This window comes from Phaenicophaeus curvirostris, chromosome 14 (genome assembly GCF_032191515.1).
Source record: "Phaenicophaeus curvirostris isolate KB17595 chromosome 14, BPBGC_Pcur_1.0, whole genome shotgun sequence".
In the NCBI taxonomy this organism is placed as follows: domain Eukaryota; kingdom Metazoa; phylum Chordata; class Aves; order Cuculiformes; family Cuculidae; genus Phaenicophaeus; species Phaenicophaeus curvirostris.
Window position 1 is genome coordinate 16861201 of NC_091405.1, and position 21825 is coordinate 16883025.

The 21825-nt window shown below is 38.3% G+C and overlaps 1 protein-coding gene across 2 annotated transcripts in view; it reads left to right on the plus strand.

Annotated features, from left to right (window-relative positions):
- NFATC3 (nuclear factor of activated T cells 3) overlaps positions 1 to 21825 on the plus strand; it is a 63894-nt gene that overhangs the window by 12599 nt on the left and 29470 nt on the right. For both annotated transcript variants that reach the window (XM_069868339.1, XM_069868340.1), the window contains exons 2-3: positions 2980 to 4111; positions 13668 to 13830. In XM_069868339.1, coding sequence (XP_069724440.1) covers positions 2980 to 4111; positions 13668 to 13830 — 1295 coding nt within the window. The remainder of the gene's footprint in view (positions 1 to 2979; positions 4112 to 13667; positions 13831 to 21825) is intronic.

The following is a 21825-nucleotide window of genomic DNA, read 5'->3' on the forward strand; positions in this document are numbered from 1 at the left end:
CTTTATATGTTTACTAGAACCTTCTAATCAGTTTGAAGGAACTTCCAGGTTGGATTCTCTCTGCAGTCTTTAGTAGGACAAAAATATTGGTACATAGTCTAGTGGTATTAATGATATGGTTTGTAAAAGGTCTTAGTAGTCAGTGTTGTCCTCTGTATGAGCAACTAACAGGTTGCTTTAACGCTATGAAGGGGAGGGGTTTTGTGTGCAAACTGAAAGATCTTATTATTGATAGTGTCTGAACACAGTTTGGGTGATTTAGACTTCAAAACACATTGTTTCCACGGTCTTAAGCATACTCTTGGGATTTGGTGTTCATTAGATGCATAGTTCTTATCCTAGGTTTCTAGTTTCCTGTTTTCTGAGTGTGTGCGTGTCTGCTGCTGGGGGCTGGGGTGGTGGGAGAACGTGGTGCCAAACTCATTAGAAATTGTTTGTCGTGGAGAGGGACCAAAGGAGCCTGAGTCAGAGTGCTCTCCTGCCTCCTCCATCTCTTCCACAGTTCTTCCCAGCTGGTGTTGATAACCGCATGCAAATCTGACCTCTCTACCTCACCTTCACAATGCTTACATTTTGAATATGTATCTGTCTGTTTTGTTTTTTATTTTAAATCCCAGTTAACATCAAAAGTGGAGAAATGGTCTTAAATATTTTAAGATTTTGTGATTATTGCTGCAAGAGAAGTAAGGCTTTTTGCGATGGTGAGAGTTTTGGCACAAACAATGTGCTGCTAATGTTCCTAAGGCCATTAATGACAGTAAATGGTTATGGACAGGCCTTGGAGACTTCTCACCGTTGCTTTCTTATGACTTTTTTTTCATTATTAAATCAATCTCTGTACCTCTGAAGTCTTGAGTAGCTGGATGATTGCTTTTATGAGAATTGTCTTTTTCTTCCCTTGACCTAGGCTTCTAGTACTAATAGTGAGTTTGGACACAAGGACATCTGAGGTCATGCACAGGAAAGTACTGGTGGAAGTGGAAAACCTGTAACTAACTGCTGCCTGCGTTTCATGTTTTCTGATGGGAAGGAGCAAAGATCTCTAGTTAAAGTATTAATAAAATGTTTGTTATCCTAGTGAAAGAATAGGGGAATGCAGTTTTGATAGTGTCCGTATTGGAAGAGATGCTGTTTTGTTTCACGTATTTTCTAGCTTTGTTGATTTTAGGCTGATTACTATTAGTGAAACTGATAATAGAATTACTGTATAATTATCCTAATATTTTTCAGCATGGAAAGGCCTAAAAAACAATACTTCCTGTCTGGGTCTTTTATCTGGTCATGGAAGAGAATAGATTTATTTTAAAATCAACTTTATTTTAAGTAGCATGGCAGCAAATTAAAGGACACACTTAAAACATTTGCTAGAGTAAGTGTTTACATGAATAGCATAATTTCTGCTGAGCATGTGAAAACAGTTGGTTAGAGAGGTCTTTTGCATGACAATAACTTTTAATGAATCTTGAAATCTGAAAAGACTGTAAAAGTGTTTATTCTACTCATACTCAGAACAAAACCAGTTAAAAAAAAAAAAGAGCTAAAACTCAGATGCAATTAATGTTATATAGTCTAGATTTGTGGAAAATAATTGTATGAACATGATGTCTTATCACATTTGACACAGGAGCGTTTTAGTGCAGAAATAGGTACGCTTCTGCGTGATATTCCCCTAATACTGAAAATACTTGGAAAAAAACCCAAACACCTCCCCCAAAAAAACCCACCAAAAACAACAAAAAAAAACCCTGCCAAAACCAGCCCAAAACACAACAGACAACACTAGAAACTGTAATTTTAATAATGACGATGTTAAACATTAGTGATGGGCCAAAAGCTTTCAAAGTGTTTTTTTGTTAAAACAAATTACTGGGGTTGCTGAGGCAATACTGTTAACAGATTTTGAGACTAGTTTCGGTGTCTAGTGAGGGGTGGTCCGAGTACATTTAATTTCGTCTTCTAGGAGATGATAGACTAGAGAACTACCTGAGGTCTCGTTCGTACTTACTCTCTGTGATTATAGAGAGAAGGATCTATTTTACAAGGGGAAAGAAACAAGAATAGAAGCATAGTGAGGATTAAATAAGAAAGCTGTGTTTTCTACTCTCGTTTCAGACAAATGTCTCATACTAGCAGTTAATTCAATATTGAGAAGCAGGGCAAGAAAATCAGCTTCAGTTCTGTGAGACAAAGCTGCTGATTTTGTTAACTGGACTTGCACTCCCTCTCAATTGCTTGTTTTTCTTTGAAATATTTCCTGTGTTTTGGATAAGTTCATGAGATCTGAGAATATTTTGTTTTCCCTCTTATGCTGAATAGTTTGTGCTCAAACCTTGTGAGACTGCACTTGAAGAATGCTGTTGTGTGGGATGGGGACTTCAGAGCTTTCTAAGCAATCAGAAAAGATCTTTAGAATAAAATTCTTTGTAATGTCTTTAATAATATTCTATATTAGCCATATTTTGCGTCAATCTTTTAGTTGTTTATAATCTTTGTTAAAGTTTGAGTCACTGTAAGGTGCTTTCGAGTGTTAAAGGAGATTGATATTATGTATGTGGTATTCTGGTGCTTCCAAATATTTACTGGTGGGCCTGTAGAAAGTATCGGAGTCCTATTCAAGTGAAAAAAAGATCAATTTTTAATGGACTGATTAAAAGTGTTTGGTTATCTTTCATAACTACATTCAGCTTAGATACTTTCAAGATTTTTTTACCCATGTATGTTGTATTTTTAAGTACTGAAGAGGTTTATAAACTGTGGAATCTGCTTGAGAATGGATTTAAGACAGAAAACTGTGTTGTGGTCATATTGAGCTGTATATATGGCTGGGGAAATTTGAAAATTAAGAATGAGCTTTATTTTGTGTGACTAGTGTAATGGGGAATGTCTGGGATGTTGAAAACAGGCCTTACCTGGGAAACAAATGGCATTTTTTAAGTATTGCATTCTGACTCCCTCCCTCTTTTTAAATTTTGTTTTCAGATCTCGAGTCAGATGACTGTGCATCCATATACATCTTTAACGTAGACCAACCATCATCCTCTGTGAATCAGCCAATTTGTATCCCCCGCCATGGGTTGCAGTCTCACTCCTCTCCTCTGTCACCTCCTGCAAGACTTCAGGGTCATAAGAACTATGAAGGAACTTGTGAGGTACCAGAATCCAAATACAGTCCACTAGGTGGACCCAAACCCTTTGAGTGCCCAAGTATTCAAATCACATCCATTTCACCTAACTGTCATCAGGGGATTGAAACCAATGAAGATGAATTGCACACAAATGGCACAGAAAATGAGTATATGGAAAGGCCTTCACGGGACCATCTCTATCTTCCTCTTGAGCCATCTTATAGGGAGTCATCCCTTAGTCCAAGCCCTGCCAGCAGCATTTCCTCCAGAAGCTGGTTTTCAGATGCTTCCTCTTGTGAATCAATTTCCCATGTTTATGATGATGTAGACTCGGAGCTAAATGAAGCAGCTGCTCGATTTACCCTTGGCTCTCCTTTGGCATCTCCTGGTGGCTCTCCAAGAGGTCCCAGTGATGAATCTTGGCAGCAGCCTTATGGATTTGGGCATGCCTTGTCACCTAGACAGTCTCCCTGTCATTCTCCTCGAACTAGTATTACAGATGAAAATTGGCTAAGCCCTAGACCAACGTCAAGGCCGTCATCAAGACCTACTTCCCCCTGTGGGAAACGACGACACTCCAGTGCTGAGATTTGCTATGCTGGTTCTCTCTCTCCTCACCACTCTCCAACTCCATCACCTGGTCATTCTCCCAGAGGAAGCATAACAGAAGACACGTGGCTGAACGCTTCCATCCATAACGTACAAGGCCTTAATTCTGGCCTTTCACCATTTCAGTGTTGTACAGAGACTGATATTCCTCTGAAAACAAGAAAGACCTCAGAGGATCAGACTGCCACTTTATCTGGAAAAATAGATGTCTGTCCTGAAGAACAGGGTAATTTATCATCATCCCTTGAAACTGCTGTAGATGACTGCTCTGGATCTCAACACACCTTGAAAAAAGATTTGCCCGGAGACCAATTTCTCTCTGTTCCTTCGCACTTTACTTGGAACAAACCAAAGCCTGGTCATACTCCTATATTTCGGTAAGTGATTAGAAAGTCCTTCAGAAGGCTTCTGTCTTGTTTTTCCCCTCCAGTGCATCTTTATCAGACATATAAATGTGCTTATGTTTCAGGCATGTGTTAGGACTTCATAAAGAACATTTCTTGTAGGCAGGTAGATGATATAATCAGGAAAAAACAAGTTGAGATGCCAAATTCTCATCTTTTCTTCTATTAAAAAGACAATATATGCATTGTAACATAGGTTTTTTTCATTTAAATAAAATTTGTTTACATACATGCCCAGAACCCAGCGGAATCAAATGTCTGCAGATTTTGTGCATGCTTTGCAGTTCCTTTTAATCTGAGCAGTTAACATTTTAATATAGCTAAAGAAATCTGTCTTACAAGGTTTAATAAAACTGAGACCACATAAGAGGTGGAAAGTTTTCTTTTGTTTTAGCTTTGCTTCTTTGGGCTGACGGAATTCTAGAAATACAATAGAGAAAGTATATTTGCATGGCATACTGAAAATCACCCAGAAAAACTTGATTTCTGGGCTGTAATTCCTAGGGTGGTGGTGAGTTTACTAGCTCTTTTCCTTTTGGAATCTTGTCTTGTGCTAGCAGGATGATTTGTAGGGGCTTAGAAGAAGGAACAGTTCCGTTTGGGGTGGGGCAAAAATCACCCTCTTTCCTGGTCTGTTACTTTTTAGATGGAGCAGTTCTGCGATCTTTCCAACTGTGTAGCTTCTGGAATCACTTGTGCTTGCACGGTACAATGAGTGGAGTAGGAAGGACAACTTCTTAAGTGGCATTGCTGCTGAATGGACAGATACTGTGATTACTTGGCTCAGACTATCCGTTTGATTCCTGAACCTTTTTCTTGCTCTACTAGGTTTTAAAAATAAATGGTAGAGAAGTACTGGGAGGAAAAAGCCGTGGACAGTTTTTGTATGGACATTTTTTAAGAAAGGTACATTAGATAACTATCTATTACTGATATAAAAGCCATATTATAGGTATAAATGTCAGAGCTTCCATGCTAGACTGTACTGATTTAAATATAAGTTTGATTAAAATAGTATCATTCTGTCTGCAGGATATAGTGAATGAAGCAATTCCTCATTCTTAAAGTGGAGAGGGGAAGATAGTGCAGAATTAGCCATGTATATGCTTAATTTTAAAAAAGGCAAAGCTTAAATCCTAAAAGTCAATGGCAAAATAGAGTGTTCTTCTCACTGCAAAGTCATCTTTACAAAGCACCTGTTTTCACACTCTGTATTTTTAATTTCACGAAGAATGATTTAGAAAACAGTAATGGCTTTAACATTTTACTCCTCCCAGCCACCACCTCTCCCAAAGTAAACAAAGCAAAATAAAGAAATGTTTCTGACATTTTTTTTTTCCTGGCTCCAAGAGTTTTAAATACTTAGCATAAAACTACAACTTATTAGCCAAGCTAAGCTTGCTGAAGAGATATGTTTTTGAGCACCTCCCTCTCAAACACAGTACTTGTTAGAAAGTGGACACTAGCTTTCATGGCAGCATGCTAGTTCTTATCTAAGTTGCCTTTCTAGTGGCTCTTTCCAAATTCAGATAGAACTCTTGCAATCATTTGAACATCTTGAGTTACTTCCTCATGACTTGTCAGACAAACAGTCCTGTTGAAAAATGTTTCAGATCGCCTGTTCTCATTCCCCTTTGGGTATATGAATATTCTCTGTGATGTCCCTCTTGTGGGATGTCGAAGCACTCAGTCATCTTTTAACGGTTGCGGTAGGTGACACTTTCCATGCCTGTTTTCAGCAGAGAACTAAGGGAGAAAATTCAGCTGTAACTTTTTAGTATTGAGTACTTAAGAAGGAAGTTAAAACCACAAATGGGTGAAATGTAAGCCGGTACTTTCAGGGTACAGTGATAGATCCTTAAAACAAATGGAAGATAAGTCAAATGTAGTTTTAAGAGCTTTCTGAAAGGTAACTTCTAGTGGATTCTATAAATTAGACCACAGTGTTCATCTGAGTTCTAACAATGAACTTAAAAACTTTACTGCTGAAGGTATTGTGTGTGTTGATAGGTCAGTGTCACGCTGAAGGCTTATTTTTATTAGTACAAACTTCTGTTAATTTTAAACTTAAGTTTTGTATAAATCCTCTAGAAGTTGTCAACTGGCTTAGATTATTGATGTCTAAATATACAAAACAATGCTCATTCACCCATTTTGTCATTTTTGTGTAACTGTATAACCACAGATTTTAATTTCTCCTCCCCTCAGTATGGGATTGATTTTAGTGAGTAGAAGTGACGGCTTTGGGTTTGGTTGTTTTTTTTTCCTTTAATGTCCTTCCGTGCAGCTGTTTATGAATGTGAAGTTTAACAGTAAAGATGCAGGGCTGCTAGCTGGAAAATTCTGTTTTACCAGATCTGAAACTGTGACATATATGTTGACTGTCTCCAACGTTTTTTTTCTAGATTCTGTTGCAGGCTGCTCATCTGTTAATAAAAGGTGTTCAGTCTGTTATTAGAATCTTTTCATTCTAACTAAAACCAAGATAACTATTTTGCCTTGATTGTGTATTTTAGAATTGTATTATATTTGTCAGCAGTCCTAACTTGGCATTTCTGTTAGCTCACAGGCTAACATAACTCAGGAAAGTGAGCATTACTAAAGGGTAGAAGCACACGAACATATAGGTGGGTGGCAAGGTAGCATGTGAGGCTCTGGTTCTTTTGTGGGATGACTAAAATAGTTGCAAAAATAGATGTTCAGTTAAACCTGCTTCCTCTTGTAGTGGTGAGAACTGAGCAGAACCGAATAAAAATACATTTTATTGTTTTCATCAAGTAGTAAAAATATTACTTTAAATGTCAGAATTTAGAAGCTGGCACTGAAGAACTTCTCTGAATATAAAATGGTCAAACATGCAGAAGACAGACCACACCTATACACAAGTAAACTAAAAACTTTTAATCTGTATGCATTTGCTGCCAAAAATGTAGTCTGATTAGACAAATAGATTTAGTGGAAATGGCTGCATTGGCAGCTGTATGTATCCTCAGTGAAATGTTGAGATACTTTAGTGGTTGTACCCTGTTCTACAGGTGATATGAGAGTATGCACCTTCAGTATGTTAAAAGATATCTTTCTCTCAATATTTTAAAGTTTTGATGCTGATAAAGTGAGGGAGTAAGTTTACTCTTAGGTCTTGTGAATAAAAATGAAATGCAAAAAGATCCGTTTTCTCATATAGTTGGTGACAGTGACCAAAAGTGAGCACGTCAGTTACCATGGAGTTAGATATTAATTGCCATTTATATCTTTATCATGTATTATACATTGTTACATATTGGATATAATAATATATTGTAATATAAGTCACAAGATGTATTACAATTAATACACTTCTTAGATGTCTTGATTGTATTGCCAAGTACAAAGTAGTGCACGAGGTAAACCAGAGTACAGATTCCCACAGATGAAGTGGCTCTGAGCAGGTGCTTGCTTGGCTGCAATAAGCTGGCCCCAGCAGAAGTGAGGGTAACTTGCCTTACACGTAATGTGCCCAGTAAGCATGCAGAACTTAATGAAATTTTAAAATGTGTAACTTGTTTTTGAGCATTTCAGTCATATTTCAGATGCCGTCCAAACAATTTTGTTAGATGACAGCTTCGTTGGTCGCAGAAACCCATAATCTCCAATGTGTGGTATATGAAAAATGTATGTGTACTATGTGCCCTCAGTTACTTTTCTGCTTCTGTGTCAGAAGTCTGGACAAGGGGCAATGGGCAGAGCCAGTGCAAGAATTCCATTCAAATAGGTAAAAATAAACTTCTATTTCTAGGAATAGTGGAAGTATCTGTCAATGATGTCATTGACCAAGTACCTCTGCAGCTGAGCGCTCTTTAGATGGCAGATTAAATTGGTCTTTTTATACAATATTCAGCAATTAAGTTATTTGATAATTGTGTTTATTACATTGTTACTCTTTTTGTACATCTACTGTTAGAGCTTGAGTTTCACTCACAGAAAAAAAACTTAGACATTTAGCGGAGAGAAAAAAAAAAGACCTGTTTCTAGGCTTTTGCATAAAGTTATTTCAAATTATTTTAATAATTGTATTCTCTTTTTCTTTCACCTTTCCCAAATGCTACGTTGACTGTAGGAAAGGAAACATCAATGCTTTAATTTCACCTTCTTATTTAGATGGCCTGTGTCAGTACAGGTTATAGATAGTCCAGAAGAATATTAAAAAAAGTGTTTCTTCCTAGAGTCTCTTCATATTCAAATATCCAAATTTGTTCGCCTTGCTCACACTAGGGCACAGTCTTGGGAGTCTAATCTGTCTTGAGCAAATAGACATGTTGTAGGGTCAGTCATTTTTTCTTTCTTTAATCTCTCAAGTGTTTGATGGGAACAATATAGTTTTTCTGTCTGGTAGGTAGCGAGACAATATTTGTTAATGGGCAAAAATATAGGCATAAATCTAGAAATAAAACCCAGTTTCTTTTACGGTGTCTTCTCTCTTGGAATTCTTAGATTTATGTTTATTTAAAAACTCCTATGTAAACTGATGTCTTCATATTGCTGTGTCACAAATATAACGTAGAGCACCTAAGTGGTGGGAGATAAGGTAATTTCTTTGTTTCAGTGGTGATGAACAAACAAGATTTGATAGATGCATTTACAATTCAGGAATCTCTTTAGTGATAGATATTCAATGGCAACCTGAAGTATTTTACCTGCAATTATGTGGCAGTTTCTACTGGGAACTGGGATTGCTGACAGTGTTACTTACTCTCTCAGAAAACAGTAGTTTTAAGTATAATGGCAGATGGCCAAAAACTCTGAAAAGTTGCTTCTCTTGTCTGAATTCTTCTCTTGGAAGTCTAGGGAGTAGCAAGGAACAGAATTATGTTTGATTTTTGAAGTAACTTTGCTCTTAATTTTAAGCAGAATAAATCTTTTGGTGGGAGTGGACTATAGCCGTGTTTATTCTACTAAGTAGTTATCTTATTTTGATAAAGTAGCATAGCTGGTGTTATTTAGCAGAACTTTAAAGTGAAAATATTTGTAAACTGCTGACTTTGAAGATAAGGAGCCACTTAAATGAGACAAGCAAGAGAACTTTGAACCTCATAGACTTTTTAATAAGCTTTGCTATTGCTGTAATGTTTACACACCATTAATGAATCCAGAGAAGTGTAAGTACCATTTGATACGGGACCTTTGTGCTGTGCATGTGATTCAGCTCTCTTTGTTCTGATATGATATAGATTTTACTTGGCAACATACTGTATGGATACTCTGAAATCATAGTTACTGTGGCTGTGCTGGTAGCAGTGATATTTTGAACATAAATGGTATTTTTCAAGTCTACTTGATTAGTCACTGTGGCAACTGGAATGGCCTCAAAACTGTTAACTCCAAAATTACTCCACCAAGGAAAATGTTGATTTGTTCCAGGTAGTGAAGAGCAACCATGGCCATGCTTTGGCTGCACAAGCATTCTGGGAATGGAACTCAATGTTGGATCATAGTTAGGGTCAGAGATTCTGAGGGGTTTGCTGTATTGTGACGTTGACTTGTCACAGGATATGCTGTTGGTTAATCCCTGCAAAAACCTGCGATGAGGAAAAGATGTGGGATGTCCATTGTATGGTCAATAGGCTTTTTCCCATAGTGACAGGTTTTGATATGTTGGGAGAAGCTATAATTGGATGATGATGTTTTTGCTGCAGCTAGGATAAAAAAGGAATTGCTTTAGAAGATCTGTGAATCTTAACCAGCGGAGGAAATAACTTCCACAAGCATCTTGATACCCTACTGGGTACCTTTGCAAGGTTATTGCTGCAATTAGTGACAACAAAGAGGCGAGAACATGCTCATACTGAGTGGCTGAGTTCTTGGATCAGTTCCACCCGTGTACACTTTAAGGGAGGAGTCCAGGAGAGCATTAGTTAAAACCTGAGCCAATCCCTCCTCTGCTTCAGCTGAGGTACCAGTGTCAGTTTGTCTGCGCAGAGCCCCAGCTGTTTGTCCAGTGATCCAAGGGTGCTACAAATGGCTGGTAACTGGTTTAAGTTTTTCACCGGATTGGTTTTAGTGGCTCTCATGGGCTTTGTTCTTCCTTCATTCCCACATGTATTGTTGTGGGGCCACAGTCAAACACAAACAAGCAGTCTTTTATTCCTGAGGGGGGCCATAATCAGTCTTTGAGCTGAGCCTCAGCTTCTACAGGTCTGAATCGACTCCATGTTAGAGATAATGGTTGCAGAGGAAGAAGGTAACTGTTAATATTGATGATTTTATCACTTCAGTGAATAATGTTAAATGAAATGGCTTCTGCTGAGGACGCTACTGAAGGGTTCCTTTACTTTTGAGTTTCCCTTAATAGCTGCTGCTCTTTAAGCCTTTAATCTTGGCTTGATTGGAGTATGAGCTTTTGAAGGCTTGCATTAATCAGGTTATAAAACTATCTTGGTATTACTGGAGAAATATTTGTAGGTTTGCAAATCGGTGCTGTTTCAATGGCGTGCTAAGATCTGATTTAATAAGTTATAGAATGACTGTCACTCATTTCTGCTTCCTAACTTGTAATTTGGTGTTCTACTGGTAGGTTATTTCAGCGCTAATAAGGTTTGTACTCATTTGAAGAAAAAAAAAAACAAAAATTAGAGAAACTTCTGTAAAAGACCAAGTCACAAGCTATTGTAAGCACAATTTGGCAATGAAGTGGGTAGAATTTTGTAATGAAACGTGTAGAAGTGTCCACAAATGTGTTCCTTCTCCATCATGTCTGAAAAGTGAGGGGTTCAAAATAACAATCATTCTTATTTTTTTTAATCTTTTGGTCTAAAATGACTTGAAGCCCCACAGGGAGCAGCTGATTGGATTCTGGGTTCTGAATGAAAACTTGGATGGCTTCCTCAATAATGCAAATTCCGTCATGCTGAGTGTAAACTAGGGAAAACAAATCTTTTTGTAACACCACTTTTTGCTCAATTCTGAGGCAGCTGAGCTTCTTACTCTTAAATGTGTTTCAGGTAATTTAAGAGTAACAGCACTTGATCTTGAAATGATGTTTACAGCATTTGTCTCAAAAGTGTAAGGGTGATACGGAAGCAGAAATGCATTAGACTGATATCTTCATATGGCAGAAAGGTGCATGACAGTGCACCCTGAATTTTTTTTTTTTTTTTAACATTCCAGTGCTTTCGAGGAGTTGAGGATGATGGAGACAGCGGAATATTTGGAGACAGGCAATGGTTAGGGCATCCTACATCAGACTTCAACGGAAAGCAGCTGTAACTCTCTGGCCTGTGACATCTAGAAAAGTTCACTTTGATGCAGCACAGCCTCAAAGGCTCTGTAATTTATTTAGAAAACTATTCTGAAAGCTTTCCAATTTTTTGGCATTTTAGGCATCTGTGCATGCATTGTATGCTTGCTTGCACTCTCATGCTGATATTTTCTATTTGTTTTCAAAGAATGACAAAATCTTGAGACTTGGTTGTTTTCCTGTCTCTGTGTTTCTTCTAGTACTCCACATATTTTTTTCAGGAGATAATGGGAGTCTGATACCACGTGGGCCACGTTTTTATTGGGTAATTGCAGAAGGATTAAACCTCTTGGAGGCTTTATGGAGAGTGGTCACAACTAACAAATGCTTTCTTCTTGACTGAGTTTGTTATTAACCATTCAGTAATACCTCCTAGTAACTGGTATATAGTCTGTGGTGTGTGTTATGCATACCAATTTCTCTTAGGGACTGTATCTGTTCACAGTGCATAGCAACTATTTTGACATAGAATATTTGGCTACATGGGGGGGAAAAAGGTTTCCAGAAGTACTAAAGACAAATTTCTCACGTATTAAGTTCCTTTTCAAACTTCTTTTGGTGTTTTCTAATCCTGACATTTTCTTTCCTTTTTCAGACTAAAGACTTGAATCCTTTTCTTCAGTAGTTATGAAAGCGCATGGGCTAGTTGGTAGGTGACAGTAGCACTTAGGCAGTACAGCTTGGCCTGTGGTGAGTGTCTGGAAGGACTGGGCTTACGTTGCGTTCCTGTCAGTTCCTCTTTGATTGCCACCGTTGCCAGTCCTTTCCTCCCCAGTAAATGCGGCTGCTGTGGCACGACTCCTCTTCTTCCCATTGTTCTCAGAAAGGTACTTCAGCAGAAAAGGGTTATTTTATACCATAAGCCCTCTCCTGAAGAGCACAGTAGGGGTACGCCATGAAGCAGCAGCTCAACAGGCTTGTAGGTTGTTCTCCTGAGGAGATAGCCAGCAAGTAATGTAGTTTCTTCTCTCTTTCTTCCATCCTTAGCAACTGTTCTTTTGTAGAAGAAGGTAGGTGTATGGTGCTGCAGGCTAAGTCCAAGTCTGTTCAGATACTTGCTGAAGACAGAGGGGTTTTTTTTTTTTTTTTTTGTTCAGTCCAGACATTCTCTTCTTTCTCAATTGTGGTAGTGCTTTATAGGTCTTAACTGAATTTTCCAGAATGTATCATTTATCTTTCTTGGGCTTGTGGCTATTTATGTTTGTGGAAATTTGCATGGCTTTGGATTGATGGGGGGTGTGGGGTGTGTGACTTCCTGTAGGGTAGAAAGAAATGGAATTGAGCTTTCTCAGGTGATGTAAACCAATGTTTGTACATCTCTTTAAAACCTCATCTATTTTCTCCATTGGTCAGAATAAAATAGTACAAAACTATTTTAATAGAAACTGATTTTTATGGTAAATGTTCTTGTTTGGTACACAATGCTATAAACATTCACTTCTAAATGTTCATTAATTAATTTACTGGGTAATTACTGACTAGAATCTGGCTGCTAATCATATTAGAATAAGTCTATAAATCTATGCAGGTAAATAGATAGGTATGAAAGTGTTGGTGATATCACATGGCTTATTTTCCCTTTGAGGTTATTCCGTATTACTTCTGTTACTGCATCTTGGTTTTCTTCCGTGGAATGACTTTGCTACTCTCCGTAAGGGTGTATGTAATCTATGGATAAGCTAAGCATGTACTTTAGGTGTATTTGTCTCTTGTGGTACATCTTTATGCTTAGATAGGACTACTAGCTTTTAAAATTTTGGATCATTGTGTATATATTCATTTTAATGATAGTTAGCAAAATGCAATGGTTGCCAGTCTTAGAAAAACAAATCCAATAAGCTGAAAAATAATAATGCAGAGATTAAAACTTAAATTGCAGATTGAACTATTCCCTCAAATTGAACATTTGAACTTGCTTGCTGATACAATTAAGGATCAAAAATTATTATAAAGGCATTACAGAATAGCACTGGTAGTGTGGGGCAGGGGGATCATACAGTACCTTTCTTTCAATCAGGTCTTGGAAGGAAGGAATTCCACTCTAACAACATCGAAAGAAATACTTCATGAAAGATTTTAATGCACCAGCAAACTTCCGGAATTTTCAAGTAACAGTTTTAGGCTAACAGCTATTTTTATTTGGTCATAATTTTTTAGAAAAATGGAATCACTGTCTGTATTTTACAGTAAAGTTTCTTTGTACTGTGGCCAAATGGTATGGTTTGTTTAACCATAGTGGGCTCATCTTGATTGCAGCACATCTTCATTGCCACCTCTTGACTGGCCTTTACCAAGTCATTATGGGCAGTGCGAGCTGAAAATAGAAGTCCAGCCTAAAACTCATCACAGAGCTCACTATGAAACGGAAGGAAGCAGAGGAGCAGTAAAAGCATCTACTGGAGGACACCCTGTAGTGAAGGTAGGAAGTCTGGCTTTCTTGAATTGAAGGTAACTTTTTAACTACAGTTATTGGTATTTTCAGTGCTGTGAATTGTTGCCCTGTGTGAAGCTTACAGTCTTTGCTCGGTAGGGTTTTCTTTTTGAAATGTAACTTGTCTGATATAGAAGTTAGTTTAGATGTTTAAAAATCTACAGTTACAGTACATGTCACAGTTTTACACTGCATGCAGTCTTATGCTTGTGAATGGGTTCACAGAGCAATGGTGTATTACTTAGTATTTTCAACATCAACTTTAAGGAGGAAGGAGTGTGCCTGGGGACAGGTAAGAAAAGTCACAATAATAGATTAGTTCGAGCTATACTGAAATACGATATAGCTTCAATTGAATCAGAAATCTTCTTTCTCTTGGTGTTGAGAGAGCTTCTAAACACTACAAATGCCTCTTGATCATGTTTTTATTAGTTTATTTCTGTGTAATTGTACTCATAAATTCTGTTAAGTTTCAGTTCAGTTTCACTTAAATGTTTGGAGTAAATTAAACTTGATTTTTCTTTCTTCAGCATGAGCCAAAGATGATTGTTCACTGTTTATTGGTAGCTGTCTCCTTAGAAAATAAGGCATCATGTGGTTTCATTAGATTTGGACTGGTTATCTGTAAGGGCAAGTAAGCTTGTTTCTTCCTTTCTTTTTCTGCCATTTCTATTGTCTTAACAGAGTCAGGCAAGCTTTATTGTCTCTCAGAACAGTTTTGATCGGATTGAAAAACATGCAGTAGTGCAGACAGAAGTCCTAGTCTGGCAAATAGAGGGTGGTGATGTACTGCCTGGTTTGATAACTGGGACCTGCCATCAACAGCTGCTTTGGCTGGGTTCTTTAGCTAATGCTAAATATTCCAAATGCTAATGGCATCTAAAGTATCGATGTTAGTGTAAGGTGTAAAGTATTGTTTAAATACTTCGCAAACCCCATCTAATTATTGTTGAGCTCAGAATTAGATGTAAGGCCCTGGTTTGCTACTCTTTATAAGATTTGACAATATATGTAGGCTTTCTTTTGCTTACAGAACTAGATGCTTCTAAGCCGCAGTGCTAGATGGCAAGTCAGAAAAGAGATCTGTAACCTGTAACTTACACCAATTATTTTAAAAACTGTTTGTTTGCATTAGAACTGAGAAATACCTTGCTGTTTCAATAATACTGTCTTTAAAATGGAGATAGTATTTGTGTCTGACAGTATCATGTTTAAACATGTGGATTGTACTACGCCTCTCTAAATTAAAATGAATGCAAATGCAAATCAATATTCTATTTTGCAGTTTGGTCTCTTCCAGCTGGATTAGAAATTAATTGTGCTTGATGGGAGAGAGGAAGTTATGAAACAAAACATTGATTTGTATTAACGTTTTACTCAGTGCTGGGAAAAGCAGTATGCTAGGGGCCAAGTTTGGTGAAAGGTAAATACTAAACAGCTGTGAGCAGGTGAAAATGACTTTATTTAAATACAAAAGTGAAATCTCGTCCAGCACTTCTGGAGTCTTATTACGCAAATCCAATTCACGATATGCATTACTATTTTTCTGACACAGCTTTTATTTTTGGTGCTCTTAGCTTTACACCAGTCACTTTCTTGCAATTATTGCACTTTACTTGCAATAAAGAACTTGATGTCAGCAAAGAGAGAGAAAGTATGTGGATGAGTAGAATATTTCAGTCACAAAGGACCTGCAATGATCATGAAGTCCAGCCACCACACCTTTGGGTGCCTGAAGCCTGTATGCTTTTGCTTGCTACACAGTTCATTTCGCTCTTGAAGGTTATTTTATGGAAAGCTAGAGTACTTCATTTCTAAACTGTGAAACTTTTTTGTAGCTCTGCATGTGCTGTTGATTTATTATTTAAAATAAAGATTTTAAGATAGCAGATAGCTTCAAGCCAATAATGTGTTGGTGCATGTCATTAATCTACTACTAATACTGTACCGTACCTGTTGCTAGGAGACTAAGCTTCTGATAAATTTGGCATCATCTGTTGTGAGTATGTTTAATCAGCTTATTTCCAAATATGAGGAAGGGAAATGAGTGGAGCATCGTGCTCTGCTTTGTAAGTTCATTGACTTTTAGGAAGCAAATTCTGTAGTGAAATTCTCTTGTTTTCAGCTTTTTTGAGACAAATGTTGTACATAGCAGATACCTGTCAATGTCACCCCTGCCTTTCTGGGAGTATGTTCCAGCTAATCTGTCACCTGGAGCAATTTATTTTACTGTGCTAGAGAATCCACAAGGTTGCACTGACATAAGGGAAGGAATAAATAGCTTGCTGGAGTGGTTGGCGAGAAGAAAGGTGGCATGTTGAACTTTTATCATCCAAATTATGTGGAAATTTTGTAATGCATTGTCAGAAGACAGAAGAAGCCTCTGCACGCTGTCTGCCTCTGCTGTTAAAATACAACAGGTTCAAGTACTTATTTTACCTGTCTACAAAACTTCTTATACAAATAGCTGACACATTTCATCTGACTCCAAATAAATGGTCACCATTGCCTGAATTTCTCACTCTTCCCACAGGTGCAGTTCTGCACTGTGTGAAGTGGTACTATTAGTCTAATGCTGGTTCAGCTATGAATTTATCTCATTTTTAGGGGGTTCAGTAGAATGGGACAGGGCTTTGAGCTAAAACAATTTTCAAAATATGCTTGAAGCTAGTGTTTAAAACACTTTCAATCCTGTCTGCAAGTAATGAATGAACATGTAAGAGTGTGAGATTTCAGAAATAGAAAGCAAAGTTTGTCAACCCCTGATTTTTTGTACATTTGTGTAAACATACGGTGTCATGACCAATAGTGCACTGGTATTTGCAATTACTTGTTTGCTTTAGTCCTTTGCTAGACCCTTTTGTCTTTGTGATGACCTTTAAAGTGTTTTTAAAATAGTGGCACAAGTCCAGTCTAATAGTTTATTAAAAGTTTGCTCCTTCTGTGTCTCACTTTTTTTCAGAATTGCAAAGGTCTGTACTATTTTGAAGTCTTCAAACCTGTCTACTCAAGCTTGTTTAGCAAATGAGGAAGGAGGATGCTTTTTTGATGTGCCTGCTTTTCCTTCTCATTTGGTGGAAAGGTACATCAAATAATCAAGTGATAGAAAAAAGTACTGCCCTTTAGAGAGGGGAAATAGATGCTGGTTCACTTTAACGTATTTATTTTTAAAATCAGATATTTAATTTTTTGTAACATTATAACCTTGGCAGAATCAGTGTGAAAGAAAAAAAAATTCATGCTGTGTTACGACTCTGTGAGCCAGTGGTTGGGGTATTGCCCAGAATATCTGAACAGTGTTTACTTCCATGAATTTTTCCCAGTTTCTTTTAAACAATCCATTGGAAATTATAGGTCAGCACTCACTGCACCTCTGCAAGGCCTCAAGGGGTGACCATGGTCAGTCTGACTTTCACGGACTTCCCTGAGCTCGAATTTCTTGGTTTTACATATGCTTGGCCTCAAGCCCTTCAAAATGCAACTGTTGATAAAGTCATGATGAATTGTACCACTGGTGTTAGTCATTGTTATGTCTTTTGTTTCAAATTATGTTCATTTTCATGCCTTTGGATCGTTGTCATCCTTTGCTTTTATTCCCAGGTCAGTGTTAATAGGTTTGCTGTTCAGGTTGGCAGAGTAGCCCTTCAGCTTTTAAACTAGCAGCCTTCACAGTCCTTTAGGAAAGTAGCTGCACAGCACTTGAAAGTGAAATTCACATGGAGAAATGCCTGAAGAAAATGTCCAGTTCTTCAAAGCCACGCACTAGTGCCTCTGATGTAGCTGTCCGAAAAACTCTGGGCTTGTGGGTCACATCTCTGTTGTCTGAGGGTGAAACATTTCAAAGGCAGGTTTTGTTTGGTTTTTTTTCTTGAAATGGGACTTCTTTTTTAAAAAAGAAAAACTATTTAGTGAGGTCTAGGACATTTTGTTTGGTAAATAACTGTTTAGAGTGGACTAAAATTTCATCAGTTGAAGTTCTTCTCCTTTAAGGTTGTTTAGATTTCATGGTGAGTTTTAACATCTCTTTACTCGTAACTTTCCCAAGTAAACGTAAAAATACCTGATTCAAGAGAACAACTTTATCTTTCCTTTCACCTCCATAGGATTGAGCCTTCACTTTCCCCTTGTGCCCTCCTGTAACTCTGGGGGCTGTTTGGGGGGCTAAGGAATACAGAAGTTGCTGAAATGCATCCAGCTGCCATGGGACTATCCAGGAGGACATAACCTGTTACAAAATGCTTTTTATATCAAGGTGCTGAAAAGCCTAGGAAATCTGTCTGAAGGAAATGCTTAGTAAGTGCTCACAGTTCTTCACACAGCTGTGTGTTTCCTTCCCTATTCTTTGACTTTCAGCTGAGGATTTTTATGTGGATACTGGTGCACTTGGTGAAGCTGGAGTTGTTCATCAGGTCTTTTGTTCTCTGAACTTACCACAAGTTTTTCCCCTGACGTGGCTTGTATTTCAACACTCTGCCCTATTTTTAGGGAAGCCTATTTGTGTGTAGAAGCTTGCTTTCTAATCAGCCTACTTTACCCACACAGCAGTGCCATAAGCAGGGAGACAATTGTGCAAAGGGGAAGGAGTATTAAAGTGCTGATACAAACTTCATCTTCAGTTAGCAAGTAAACGCAAGGCACGTAAAGGATAACATGAGTATTAAACCCTAGTGAAAAGTGGGTTAAATGTGGCAGTTTTCTTCTAAATGCTGGAGAGTTTTGCAGGAGAATTGTTTTAACAATGCAGTCAGATGGGTTTGGGTGCTGTCTGAAAGTCATTAGTATCTGGTATTGTTTGACTGCTGAGCATAAAACCTCACTAATGAAATTATTTTTCTAACCACTATCCGCCTCCACTGCCCCCAAGTTTTAGTTCTATGTTTTTTTTAATCTGAAAGAGTAGGCACGTGACACCATAACATCACTTCTGGGTTCAGTGACACACTATTAGCTATTGGAGTTTTTGGTAAGTAAACAAAGTGGGATTTAGTTCAGAAAAGCAAACTGTTTAAAAGTATACTCATATTGTCTGATAAGTACCAGTTTGCTGTAAAGCATATATTTTCTGCTGAATGTTTTTCTCAAGTCTTGTTTCAGGTCTTAAGAAATCACATCTTTTGGATAGATAATATTTGCATTTAAATAGAGATTAGTGATGCTTGGCCCACAACAATAAATGGAAAACATAGACAGAACCTTCTTACTTTAAAGAAAGGCAGTGAGGCAAGGTAGAACTCCTAAATGTTAAAGACTAAAAAACATCTTCTCACAAGCTTGTCGGGTGTTGCAAGCTTTCCTTTAGCTCAGAGCAGGGAGCTAATAAGTGAACCAGATATGGCCCTAGAATAATCTGCATGTAATCTGGAAAAATGCTGACTTTTTCTGGAAAAGGTTCTCGCCACTACCACAAAATTCCAGGTTTAAATGCTGCTGTCTTCAGTGATCAAATTAATCTACATAGTCTCTAACATTACATTGTTTTTTAAGGGTTTTTTCCATATGTGCATTAAGAACATGTGAGTGTTTTTGTAATATAAAATACAACTTCTTGATGATCCAAAAATTCCCTCATTAATCATAGAATCAGCAGGTTGGAAGAGACCCACCGGATCATTGAGTCCAGCCATTCCCACCAGTCTCTAAACCATGCCCCTCAGTACCTCATCCACCCGCACCTTAAACCCCTCCAGGGAAGGCGAGTCAACCACCTCCCTGGGCAGACCGTTCCAGTGCCTAGTGGCCCTTTCGGTGAAGACTTACTGTCTTTGACGTTGCTTGGTAAAAAAGTGTAATTTAAGTACTGCCATGCATGCATGAGTGTACTGCATGCAGCATAGTAATGCGGCTGGAACTGCTCTGGCGTGAAGCTCTTCTGGCTTATCCTGTAGTGACCTTCAGTCTTTAGCCTTCCAGCTTTAGTTTAACTTACGCATGCAGTGACCTTTGCTATGGAAACGATATAGAAACACAAAAACAACTTGGCTGAGTTTCCCCTGTGAAGCAGTGGGTGGTGTGTCAGTATTCTGTTACAAAGGAGGGTTTCTAGAGGTCAGTAGTGACAGCCTGCACCAACTTACTCTGTCTACAGCATGCTGTTTGCTACTCCTGGGAAAGGGATGTATATTTTTAAAGTCAAATTGGTCACTTTCTTTGGTGCTTGTGCAGCTCTAGGATTGCCTGTTAATAGAGCAAATGCTGAAGGAATACTTGAAAATATACCTAGTGCTCAACCGCTGGTGTAAGTTCCTGTCTTTCTACAAGTGCCCCCTGACTGAATGTTGGGCAGGCTGATATTGTAGCAGGTTATTGTAATGTGTTTTCATTGTGCTGGTTCTGCAGCACATACCAGTAAGCTGTAAAAGTTTGTTAATTTAAATAAGTACAGTCTGTATAGAGACACTATGTTCTTATTTGTACGTATTGTGTATTCTCTGTGAGGTGAACTGAAGGTATAGATACCACAGCTTCCTTAGGTATTTGAACAAAACATAGTATCTGTTCTTTCAAGTTAACTGTGTAGGTATTTTCACTGAAGAACAACTAGCAATTTTATTTACTGACTTACACGTTTGGGCTGTTGAACATACAGAACTGTGCGTAAAGCAGATGAGATAACAAGGGTGTGTCACCAAGCTGTCAGTGAAAATAAGAGCAATCAACCTTTATTTGAATGAGAACAGAGCTGTATTTAAAAAGAATGCATTTTAAATTCCAAAATATGTCCTTGTTCTCCGTTTGAAGTTGATTTGGAGTAGCAAGTCTCCTTCATTATTCACAGGACAGGTATCCAAATATCACCTTTCTTTTGGGAGAGAGATGACACCATTCCTAGGAGACAGAAGGCAGTTCAGATTCTGTGATAATTCAGTCTCCAGTGGGGACTAAGGGTGCTGGGCAGAAAGTTCTGCTTTGCTTACAGTGGGAAGGTTTGATGTAGGGAAAGACATCTAAGGCTTCCTGTCAGCAGGATTATTCAGATAATGGCCTTCAGAACACTTTCATGTTCTTCAGCAAACTGCTGAATGTGCGTGCGGTTAAAGAAAGCAGGAGTACGTTCAGGTGAACTAACCAAGTAACCGAGCAGTGTCCTGGGATGCAGTGACTGTCTGTCATCGTGTGGTGCTTTGCACAGTGTGGTGGTGTCACTGAAGGCTTTGAATGATTATGTAATAAAAAATACACAGGATGCACAAGCATCCTCTCCACGGGCTGTTGGATCATGTTCTACCTGCCCTTTGGCTCACTGGCCCCACAGGCTCCTCTGTTCGATTACAGACATTCTATAAATTTTCAGTGTTACTCTTGCAGGATCTGTGTCATGCCTAGAGTTGTCAGTTCACTTATCAGACAGGATTTAAGGGGAAAATTCCGAAGCACAAATTCATATAATGAAGGCTGAGGGCTTTGCTGGTTGCTTGTTTTTTATCAATATGTTTTTGACGATCTCAGTTGCCTCATAGTTTTGGCTAGCACGTAAGACTGTCTCATTAGCATCTGCAGCCTATTAAGCTTGCTGTCTTTTTTTGCTGTGAGTACAGCGTTTGGGAACACGAGGGCACCGTGCAGCCTCCTCAGCCCCCGTTACTGTGATCAGGCCCTGCATCGCTCTCTAATGTGGGAGACGAGGTTATTGTGTTCTCCCTCACTGCCCCCGTTCCCACCCCCAGTTTACCCAACGGCCGTGCTTACTGGCACGCGTTGGTTATATTTATGACTTCAAATTGCTTTTCTTTTATGCTGTTTCCTTTTTTATTTTACATCTTGAATAAACACAGTAAATCAACTGTAACTGAAAATATAAATTTATGAAGTCTCTGCTGCCTTGCCATTATGTTCCTACTCTGCTGAACCATATAGATTCTGGTACCTGTAGCAAGACTTCATTGCCGATCCTTTACAGCAATTCATTTGAGACTAGGCTGTAGCGTAAGCATCCAACTGATGCAGTTCTGGCTGGGGAGCTTTGTTGGCTTGTCTGTTTCGACA